This window comes from Lipophrys pholis (assembly GCF_963383615.2).
Source record: "Lipophrys pholis genome assembly, chromosome: 8".
Taxonomy (NCBI): Eukaryota; Metazoa; Chordata; class Actinopteri; order Blenniiformes; family Blenniidae; genus Lipophrys; species Lipophrys pholis.
Window position 1 is genome coordinate 22,485,353 of NC_137630.1, and position 12,060 is coordinate 22,497,412.

At 43.6% G+C, this 12,060-nt stretch overlaps 1 protein-coding gene across 1 annotated transcript; it reads right to left on the reverse strand.

Moving 5' to 3' along the window:
• Positions 1-214: 214 nt before the first annotated feature.
• uckl1a (uridine-cytidine kinase 1-like 1a) lies at positions 215-12,036 on the reverse strand (the record flags this gene model as incomplete). Its single annotated transcript, XM_080470343.1, has 15 exons — positions 215-2,232; positions 3,253-3,409; positions 4,202-4,309; positions 4,938-5,060; positions 5,154-5,216; positions 5,752-5,845; positions 5,986-6,084; positions 6,250-6,266; positions 7,164-7,225; positions 7,355-7,544; positions 7,649-7,720; positions 7,978-8,148; positions 8,683-8,789; positions 8,981-9,168; positions 11,954-12,036. The coding sequence occupies 15 exons, from the start codon at positions 12,034-12,036 to the stop codon at positions 2,150-2,152; spliced, it is 1,617 nt and encodes a 538-aa protein (XP_080326469.1). The 3' UTR covers positions 215-2,149.
• Positions 12,037-12,060: the final 24 nt, after the last annotated feature.

Sequence of the window (12,060 nt, forward strand, 5' to 3'; positions counted from 1 at the left end):
AGCATTTCTGTGTCTCAGTGATGCTGCAATCCCAAAGGAAAAAAATCACTAAAGCACTTTTGGTTGTAATTGACTGTTGAATGGGAGGTGCCAATACTTTCACCTCCTCTTTAACATCTGCCTGAACCTTTGTGACCTCGCTGATAAAAAATCTAACATTCTCACACACACACACATAATCCACCAGCAGCTGTAGTGACTGGAAATTAAATCTGCAGTTGAATCATTAATTTATTGCATCATCTCAGTTTTCCTCAATGTGAAAAGAAAATTGCAATTTTACTCCAAATCACAAAAAAAACTCTCCTTTGTGATTCATCTTTAATATAAAATTTCTGACAACTACTCTACAGTAGAAGTAAGTGTACACTGTTATACAATATAAAAAAAAAAAAAAAAGTATTTTTGGAGCAGCAGAAAGTGTAAATGGATGTTCACAGCTTGTCCCCCTGAGGTCGGCCGCAGCAGCTGTTCATAAACTGAAAACGTTCTCATGTTGTGACGATATATGTGAATCCTGTGTGATTTCAAAGTCTCCTGAAACCATCAGCCTAAAAGTGCTCAAGAGTTGTGCCACTTCTTCCTTGTGAAACGGAGGAGAAAACTTTATTGCTTTGCAGAATCTCTGGACGATTATTATCATGAGTGAATAAATAATAAAAACTTTATTTCATCTTGAAGATGCTCGCTCAGGAAGCAGCTGTGATCTCCAGTCTGATTCTCTGTCAACTCTGATTTCCCTTTTCTGTCTTGAAATAAAACAGTTTGTGTGTTATTGTCCCACCATTGACACATTTGTCTTTTTCTGTTATTTTATCGGGGACCACAAATGGGGCGGGCTTTATGCTTCTGGTGTTGTTTGTTTGTTTGTTCGACCGAAATGTTAAAGTAAAAGAAATGTGATTGTTTTGTAGATGCTGTGTTTGTGTGTATGTACTTTGGAACTGTGAACAGTGAAGGTACTAAATAACATTCAAATTATTCAAAGTAAAGCTTTAAATGAAAGTGATTGTCGGCTGAAAGATTTGTGGCGGCCACCAGTCATTCTTCTTCTACTCACACAGGAAAACGGACGAATGTCCAGGAGACTCTCGGACTGTTCATCTAGCACCACCATGAGGCTGAAATCTGTTTCTTCATTAAAGCGTCTCCTTTCGAGAAACCATTTTCTGCTTCCCATAATGTCTCACCATTTCTTTGGCGTGTGCTGAATGACTTGGTTGTACTTTGGTTTGGTAACATGATGAAACGTGACCTGCTGCCCGGAGAATCACACTGAGCTCATTTCTCGCTCCCTGTTTACGCTCGCTCGTCCATCACTGTATCCTCAACTCGGACTCTAATCGCTGCAAACACGTCTGTGTGGAGTTTTCATGTTCTCCCTGTGTCTACAAGGCGCTCTGACTCCCCACGCTCCAAGGACACGTCTGTCAGGTTCATCAGTGACTCGGCCGGCTGCAGAAGCGAGTCTGTCCATGGGTGACGGTCTTTGTGATGGACCGGGGACATGTGCAGGGCGTCTGGATCGGATCCAGCTCATATAATGCCGGTATGGAACAGTAAATGGACTTCACTGATGGTGCATTTTCACCGCTTCAGCAGTTTCAGAGTGTTTTACACTGTCAGTCACATTTACCATTCTCACACACCAATGATGAAGATGCTCGACCTCCGTTAGGAGGGTTGATGAGTGTCATGTCCACTTTGACATGTGGACAAGGTCAAACCATGTGCTCCACCCACAAAAGGACATCCAGATGGTTGTTTCCTGATTTAGTTTGACCTAGATATTAATCTGTGTTTGAAACTGAAGAGCTGGATGTAAGAACAGCTGTTGCAACCCGGTCCTGCATCACATCCTTTTAGTGTGTTAATGTTATTGCATTGTTGTACCGCAAAGGCAATGGCACCGTTTTACGTCTGTGACTCTTCTCTATGAAAGTATTGGAAGAGGTCGGTGTATCCCGCGTGCACACGGCTGGACTGAGACTCGGTGGTTGAATAGGAGTACAAAATAGCATGTAGTGTACACAACGGCGGACATAGCAAAAGTTTTGTGAGTCAGTGCCTGAAGAGGAGGACACACAAGAGTGTAAATAGTCGAGTTGGGTTTTTTTTTTTCTTTCGCTTTCCTGAACCGATGTTTGAGTCAGTATGACACCTGCTCCTCGTCCTCCCCATCGCTCCAGCCGTCAGAGCCGTCCGTCCCAAAGTAACGGTCCCCGAAGTCTCCTGAAAGGACACAACAGAGACATCAGAAGGGGACGCGAAACCTAATAATATCCCCACTTTGAGCCTGAGCTCAGGGACGCTCTCTACAGAGTCTGCATGTTCGCCCTGTACATGTTGAGCTTCACTCTTATCGATATAAATAAAGAGAGTGTAGTGATGACAGAAATGACATAATCACCACTGAAAACAATAAAACAGGTTTTTTTATCTAAAGAATTACAGGAACCACAAGAAGCTTCAACATCAGTCGGCTGCCATTTAGTTCCTTTAGGAAAAAAATCTATGACAAGGCCGTGTAGTGGTTGGACAGTATTGTCTATTTCTCCTAATATGTTTGGTGGTAGTTTAACTGGGGGTGTCACACCTACGACCCCACCAGTGGGTCTCTGTTGCAGTTGGATGAACTTGCAATGTCCAACAATTTTTTTTTTTTTTACAAAAGAAACGTTACCAGACACCTTTCATAATCAATAACATTACCCGGGTGTTTCTGCTTTATTCACAAACTGCAGAAATTGTGTGTCTCGAGACACGACAGACTGCAGAGAAACTCTGCTGCTGAGATCAATTCATTTCAGCTCTTTCTGGAGATTTGGAAAAAAAAAGGTTTGATCATTTGTTGCGCATTTTGTAGTAATGAGGGTTTTTACACGTCATTGTGTTTTATGGCAGAAACGTTATTCAGTTTGTGTGTAACTGCCTAATTTCACTTCTTTTCCTTTGTAAATTTAAACTATTTCAGGTTCCACAAATATATATTTCATGAACTTGTCATAAAGCACTTCTTCAGATTAAAACAAAAGGGGAACATTTAGAGATGTTGTGGGGTACGCATGTTGTGATTTTTCTGTCTTGAGCAAATGCAAATTTAATTGAGATGCATGAGAACTCTGAACTAAAATGAGCTGTCACCCCTGGAAAAATAAACCTAAATTCCACTTCGGGTAAATACTTTTTTTGTAGTACAGATGCAGAAGGAGAAGAAGTATGATGATGATGATGGTGTGTGTATTTTCCTACCGATTCCAGGAATCACATGTAGAGAATCGTCCAGGCTTTTGTCCACCGCCGTGGTGATGATTTTGACCTTGGGGAAGGCGTAGGCCACAGAGTGGACACCGAGCTCCGCCATCAGCAGCGACACCAACATGATCTTCTCCTCCTGCACCTCGTGGTCCTGCTCGGACACACGCCAGAGGGACGGCGGTCAGGCGATACTGGACGCTCAATTAATGAGTGTAAAGTGACGTGAGAATCGATTTGGCATTTAGTTTCAGCAGATTTGACGCTGGTGAGCTCTAACCGTGACAAATGACGAACGTCTCAGGACATGAGATGAGCAATAAAACACAACAGCCTGACCTTTGGGGTGGGGTGTTGTATTGTAGCCTCACTGAGGGATGATTAGGTTAATCTCCACCTACCAAGTAGGTGTACAGTGAGAGCCTGTCACCGACGACGGCGGTCAGTCATGTCAGCAATCAAACATAGACTGAGATAATATTCTGCTGTCACCCGAACCTCTTTAACCCGACGGCTGCAATCTGCAGTTATTCGCAACAGAAATGCAGCTGAAAATCATTGCAACGCCTAAACGATGGTTTGCAGATGTCAAAGAAGGTAAAATGGCAGTACTCTTCGTTTCTAGGTGCTTTTCAATTCCATATATTCTACTGCAGCTTAACTTACCGCCTCATGCAGTCATAATAACTTGGAATAATAATCATAATAATATTAATAATAATAATAATAATGATGCTAAAATGTTGCAATGAGGCAACCAAAAATAAGAATAATGTCTCAACTGTGTATTTTTATGCGATTCTCCTTCTGCTTGAAGAAACAAAAAACAAATCTTAGAAGACATGTCAGACTTTGAGGAAGACTCGTCAGTGTATTTCACCATGTTGGTGACCGAGGACTGCCGTCGTGGTCGTACAGAGGGATAATGAGGTTAATCTCCACCCACCAGCAGGACTCGTACGGCCATCATGGCCGCAGCGCCGGTGGAGACCGTGCTGTCCATTAGGATGACATGATCCTCGCTGATGTCTTTGGGCAGTCGCAGGTAATGCAGCTGGCGAGGCCAGAGAGGAGGAGACCGGTTACCATGGTTACAGAAGCAGGAAGGGTAGTTACCACGGAGACACACATCATGTGGAAGAAATAAATAAAAAGACAAAAAAACCCAAACAATCAAGAACGCTTGTGTCCGTTTGATGTGATCTTCGAGACGTTGCACTGTGAAGACGTTTCTGTAATGTTACAGTTACTGACGACTTATCGGTAACTGACTGTGATTTTCTGTAGCCTTATGACATTTTCTTCTTGTTGTTGTTGTTGTAGTGACATAAGAAGAGATTCGAGAATGGAAACTGGATTCAATTAAACCAGATAGACTTGATATTTAATTCTGTTTCCCTGCACACGCCTCTGCACTTCACCGGTTTGATAATAATAATTTATCAATAACTTGGACTTTGACTCACTGTTCTGACTCACTTCGCTGACTGACTTACAGAACAGGACTAGAGATGAATATAATCCTCTAACATCTGAAGAACAGATTCACTATTGTCAGAAGAATATGCTTATTAGGCTCTGCTGAGAAAAACTCCACCCTGATCTATCTACCTTAAAAAAAACCAAAAAAAAACCCCCAATGTCTATTGTCATTTTTAGAGATAATTACTCCTTTCTTGTACCTCTGGCTCGCCGGAGTCGAGGTTCGTCTGGATGAGGATCTTTCCGATCCGGACGTCCTTGCACACGGCCCTCAGAGCGGGTTCCATGGTCTCTCCTGCCCGCAGGATGGACACGCCGGTGATCTGTGGGGACGACGCAGCAGAATGAGCGAAACGAGCGCAGAGACACGGAGATGAGAGGCAACAATAGCTTTGGGAAAGACAAACCCCACTCACCCCTTTACCGTTGTAACTGCGACCCTCGTACTCGTGGCCCTGAGGAGTCTGAACTACATATGACTGAGAGGAGAAGAACAAGAGTTTGTTCACTCAAACCTGCTCATTGTATGTTAATATAAAATATACTAATATAACTGTGCATTCAGTCATGTCATTATCAGGATTCATATATCTTCTTTTATATGAGTGCATATAGGTAAACAAGACATCCGGGAGGGAAGACAGGAGAACCAGGAACTCTTTCTAAGGAAACAGGTGATACGATTATCTTTAGGTGATAAGCACTCTGCCTAAAGGCTAGTCACTTGCTAGTCATGAAATTGCTGTTTAGGGCGAAATAAGTAAACCATAACAGTGAATTAAAGTCTCTGGTTCTCAAGCTTTGTTTTCTTGTGAGATCCATCAGATTTATGAAAGCTCTATGGACTCACTGTAGGGTTGCTCATTTTCCCAAACATTGCATTGAAGCCAAATACACCTCTTTCAAAAGGAGGAGCCTTGAGGTGTGCTCCATATTGTACAAAAGTGTGTTAATAGTGTTTCCTCTGAGCATTTGATCAAAAGTACAGATGAATACTATTTAGCGTGAACTCACCTGAGATGGTAGAAATGTCAGTGCGTGCTCTATGAGAAGACGCATTAATCTCTTTGAATAGAAAATGAACTCGTCTCGGCTGGTTTCTTTGTTCCTAGAGGAAAAAAAAACCAAAAACTTTTTTTTATAAACTTGTGCTGCGGTGCAGAGACACACGCACGCACGCACGCACGCACGCACGCACGCACGCACGCACGCACGCACGCACGCACGCACGCACGCACGCACAGGTACCTGATGATGGTGTGCAGGCCCCTGACCTGCGGCGTGCTCTCCAGCACGCTGAGCGTCTGAGGCAGCGGCTGCGTCTGCTGGCCAGAGGCCAGGAGCGCCCTGAAGCGGAGGGGAGGGTGTTCAGATCAGATGTTCATTTAAGAGTAAAACTTCAAGCACAAAGACAGACGAGGCACAGAGTGACGATCATTTGTGTACAATGAGTGGATGAAAAGTTTCCTAATCACAAGCAGAGGAACAAAGTCACATTAGGTATCAGCGTACCTGACACTGAGCTCACGCTGCATTAAAAAAAAAAAGGGTCAGAGAAAGGCTGAGAAATAACACAGAAGAAATTCTTCACAAGATCATCACCATTAACTGTGATTAATGACAGTATTGGGCCTCATGCAGGGGCAAACACACGCATTTTTATTCACCATATTTTATGCCTTATCTTTACATCTTTTGACCTGTTTAATGAGTTATATTTCACTCAGTTTGTTGTCTGTAATTCACTGAGTGTGGGATCAAACAAATGTATCTGTTGTTATCTTTCTGTCACTTTTGTGCAAAGGGACTGTGCAACTCTCTTAACTGTCTATATTGTGTTAACACAAAATTTAGAAACTGTATGACTCAGTCACTGATGCCTAATAAAAATATAAATATATTTTAATGTAAATAATCTTATTTGAATTGAAACAAGTTTGTTTAATATCCATGTCTTCTGCTAAAAATGTGTTTCCAGAGGGCTACTGGCACATTTTGGTTCCCATGTTTATTGATTTTAATTTTGCTGCAGAGCTCTGAAAACCTCATCACTGAGATTTCTAAGAAACATTTTGAATTTACTTCTGATCAACTTCTTTTTCCAGTTCAAGTCTCATGTTTTTCCTTCCAGAAGCAAAATAACAGGGAATTATTATGAGCATGAAGTCTATGAGACCAACTCAAAATTTATTGTGTTCACATCACACTCACCACAACTATTTGACAATTTTTTCTATTTATTTTTTTTTAATTGTTTTTGACCAGAAAAGTGTGAGCAAATGTAAATTTAGGCATCACTTCTCTAATCAGGTGCCTCAACGTTTTCCAAATAAAATTTTTCAAAATAAAGTTACAAAACGTGTGATTGAATCTGTATGTTACAGCTTTTGTACACAAGGTGGCGCCACCCTCTCTGGGTAACTCACCTCCTCCAGCTGGCTGTGCACATGCTGGACTATCAGATCGAGGGCCACCATGTTGCCGCCGCCTAGAAACAAACGTCAGTCAGACAAACTCGGACGCAGGTTCTGCTGTTTTTTCTTCTTCTGTGCAGCAGATTTAATCGTGTGTCAGAATTTACTTGATTAGGTTTATATATATTTTATTTTTTTTTTACCTCTGGGCACGACGATGTCTGCCAGCCTCATGGTGGGCTCGATGTACTGCTCAAAGGCCGGCTTCACAAACTTGTTGTACTGCTTGATGACGCCCTCAATGTCCCGTCCGCGCTCTGTGATGTCCCTGCGGAGCCGGCGGACGAGCCGAATGTCTGAGTCTGCGTCCACAAAGATTTTCATATCCAGGAGCTGCAGGTGGAAGAGAGAGTAAATGCCGCTCCGGCACAAAACGACAAGTCCTGGAGCTTCACTTCACTTGAGAATTCTTCAAAAGAGAAATAAAAGAGTCCCACCTGAAGAAGCTCTTTGTCCGCAAAAGACATAATTCCTTCAAATATGATTACACTGGCACCGTACACATTTTTCTGCAGAGAGAGGAGGGAGACGCAGGTCTTAGAAGAAGAAAGCTGTTTTGTGTGGAGTCATTTCAGCTTTTTTAAGATTAAAGCTGCAGTGTGTTTCTTTGAGAACATGTTTTTTTTTTTAAAAAGCAAACACATTTTGTTCAACTTTAATAGTTTCAGCTTTGAAAGAGTAACCCGGCAGAAGATGCAGAAAGTTGCAAGCAGCATTTTTATTCTATTTGTTAAGAAGTACCTGCGCGTGATGAATTCCCACTCACCCAGTCCTTCTGCCTCCTGTGGGTGGTGAAATCGTACACGGGGATCTTCACACTCTTCCCCTGCTTCAGTTTTCTCAAAGTGGCCACCAGCAGCTCGAAATCGAACGCACCCGGATGGTCGAAGTTGTAGTCGTTCTTTGCGGCCAGGGCCTGCTCGTCAGGGGACAAAACCTGAGGAACACCACAGATGGGCTCATACTCATGGGAAGAATACATAATGTATATGTCTCTGAATAGTTTTTAAAGTACTTCGCGGCCTCGCAACTGGTTCTTTTCACGTGGAGTTTGCATGTTGTTCCCAGGTGTAGGTTTTCTCAACGATCATAAACTAAATATATCAGCGAAGAAGATGATGGCGGATTGATGAATCATTAGAAGCTTTCCAGTATAATTTATTTTCTCATCAACACAAAGTTATCACCGCATATTCATACAAAGATCACCAAGGTACACCGTCACTGGTGCAGCATGCGTGTTTGTACTAAATATTTTACCCTGTAATTTTCAGGCAGCCTAAACCTCTTATTAAGTGGAACCAGTGACAGCTCTATAATGATCGCTCGGAGGTGCTGTCACCATGAACGCTCCTTACAAAAACAAAACATCTTCTCCCAGAGGCGACCACGTGTCTCTATGGCGAGCCAACGGATAATCCGTAATGACTCGAAACAAAAGAGGAAGGACTGACGTGTGTGACGCGCTCACCTTGTAGAAGGAATCCATGGACAACAGCACCACCCACGACACATCCAGAGCCTCGATGATCTTGTTGGCCACGGTGGTCTTCCCTGAGGCGCTGCCCCCACACAGTCCTGCAGACGCATGCAGCATTTCAAAGGACCATTATGTGTGTTTTTCGGAGTGTGTCTAATGTTGTCTACTGGCGTACGTGTGATGACACTAAAGCCATATGAGAACGACCAGGACGTAAAGGGAACAGGTTCTGCAGCTCGGAGCAGCGACTTCACAAGAAGGTAGAGGAGAAACAGTCCGACTGTCATACCGATGACGAAGGCCTCCTTCGACTGAGCACCGTGCTCGTCATACCAGGGGGGGCGGCCGGCAGTGTAGATGGTTCGGGTGCCGGTGCGGAGCAGAGGAGGTTCTGTTTTGCTCGAAGAGGTAGTGCTCTTCCTGCGAGGGGCCCCGGCTGGGGGCAGGAGCCGGTCCAACGAGTCCTCCCCACTCCCACTGCAAAACAACAAACAGCAGCAGAGCATGTCACAGCCTGAGAGAGAGAGAGAGAGAGAGAGAGAGAGAGAGAGAGAGAGACAGACAGAGAGAGAGAGAGAGAGACAGAGAGAGAGACAGAGACAGAGAGAGACAGAGAGAGAGAGAGAGAGAGAGAGAGAGAGAGAGACCCTCTGTGTTTCTTGTGTTCTGTATTCTGCAGGTTGCTGGCCACACATATCTATTAGATTAAAGCCACACAAGAAATTACAGTGCACACTTTGTATAAAAGCTGCAAAACCAAGGAAACCATCCATCTCAAGGCAGAACACAGAGTGATCACAGAGGACACCGCAAACAGCGACAGGGTAATTCACAGCCACTAATTAACTGAAGAAGTGCGTCTTCAGGATGCAGAAGGTAGAATTCCCACACAAGGTCAGGGGGAAACATGCAAACTTCACACAAAAAGGTCGGCAGCTTCGACCCGGAAGCTTTGTCAGTTTTGAGTTTGCACACACTGTCTTTCTGGTTATTTAGTTTTTATTCATTTAATGGTTGCGGTCTTTTTTAGGTGGGCGACTTTGTGGAAATATTATGCCATTTCGTGGCTGTTTGGACAAATTAACCCGTCTGAAAATTAAAGTTTAATTGTGTTTCGTTTCTTTACTTTGCTACCTTTGATTATTTAACATCACTTGCAGTTGCTCCATATCTCTTTGGAGCTTATATATAAAGGAAATAACCTGAATACTTCTGAATTGACTTTCTCTACAGCAGCCTACAGATAACCAATTATACTGTAGAGCAAATTCAGTAGCCGAGAATAAAATTAGACTGCCACAGCTCTGTTCACTACAGAACACCCAAAAGTCAGCTTAGTCTGTGCGTCACACTCGAAAGAGGACACTCCTGGATTCCTACTGGCAGTAATTAGCAGTTAAATTAGTATCTCTGCTCTCGTTCTGTACATGGTGAATAACTATGAATACGAGATGAGGCGAAGTGTAAATGGAACGGGTGACTAATGAGTGTTTTGCGAGTTCAACCGAAGCAGTTTCACATGTTCAGTAATGACACACGGCAAGGAAAGTGTGGTCTCCCTCCAAAATCCCTGCAAACTAACCTAGATCCGGCACTTCCTCTGACCTCCCAGCAACCCCTTCTTTACAGACTATTTATAGCACGCGAACACGTATCGGAGAGTTTTGAGGTGTGAGCTTTGTGGTAGAATGAAGTGAAAAGAAACAACAGATTTCAGTCCAATCTCACCTGCGGTCAGTTCTCAGGGACCAGCACCCTGAGATTCTGGCTCCAGTGCAGTCCAGCAGAGTCATGTCTGCCTCAGACGACAACCTGCTGCCCTCCAGCTCGCCTGTTGCTGTGGCAACCAACCAAAAACAACAGCAAGATGCTCTCGACACTGTGGCCGGGGGCGGCGAACGAGTGTAAATTAAAGATCTGCTCCCAGCCTGTGTTCACTTCTCACATCTGTGTATCTGCGAGACATCGGCGTGAAAACCCGGCTCCTTTCTGCCCCATGTGTCGTCCTTTCTCTCCCACGCTATGTGTTTGTGTGACAGGACGCTAAGAGGATCACTGTAACACCAAAGAGCTGCTTGGCTGGTATTAATAGAGGCACCCATAAACCAAAAGAGGACAGGACGAACATCTCGGATTCATCCGCTCAGAGTTCACGAACCGGACAGAAAAACAGCACGACAGAGCCAGAGATGCAGCGTGGTTCTTTAAACAATAAACAAAATTCAACAAAACAGTCCAGAGGAACACAGACACCATCTCTCAGTCATCACTTTCCAAAGACAATATTCACACTTGAGGTTATGTTTCAGGGCAGTAGGATGCTGTAGTGGTTAGCACTCTCACCTCACATCTACAGATAACCGGTTGGAGGCTGGGTTCGGTGTGGAGGTCTTTCTCTGGGATGTTTGCATGCTCTCTCAGGTTTTCTCAAAGCACTATTGTTTCCTACGTTTAAGACTAACTGTTGAAATGGAGTAGTTGTGACTGTCTGACTGTGTTTGTCCTGTGATGGAGGGGAGATGGGTACAGGATGTACCCTGCTCTCACCCAGTCAGCTGGGACCAGCTCCAGCCTCCTGCGACCTTAACATGGAAAGGTCACACCAAATGGATCGATGGATCACTGCTTGTTGCAGTTCTCCATCAATCTAAATAAATGTATTTGAGTCCCGTAATAAGTGATGTCCATTAGATATTAGGCAGATATAAAGCTTTGTGTTTTTATTTAGCCATTTATCCTAAAAAATATAGTTGCCCTCAAGGTTATGTTGTATTTCTACATGTAGTGTCGGCACTTTAAATGAAATGACCTGGATATAAAATGATTTTAGACTGACAATTATGTGGTAATTTCCCCCAAAAAGTAAATAAGAGTAAAAAGTGCATTATCAAGCAGACAAGACATATTAAAGGTTGTTTTGTTTTTATATAGGTTTTTCTCTTATTGACGAGTCTGTGACGCACAGCCAACCTGCTTCTGAAGAGCTCCGTGTTTGACCACATTCAGCACTAATACCAAACCTCATGGCTCAGTTATTTAAGGCACATGAGAATGAAGCTGATGTGGCTATATTAATTGATATATGGATGATATGTTGGTGTTTTGGAGCAGGAGGAAGACGAGGATGTGTCAGTATGGTTACATGAGCAGGACGCTGCTGCTGCGGACTATTGGGGGGGGGAAACGCAGAAAGCGACTGAATTATTTCGATATAAAGAATGAAAAAACAGACAATGAAATAGTAACTGATGGTGTCAGGTACCTGTCCGAGCAGGACGACATTATTTCCCCGCACGCCGCTTCTGTTGGGATCCTGCGACCTCGGAGCCGGCAGCTTACAGCCATGGAGTCGAGCTCACCCCTCCGAGG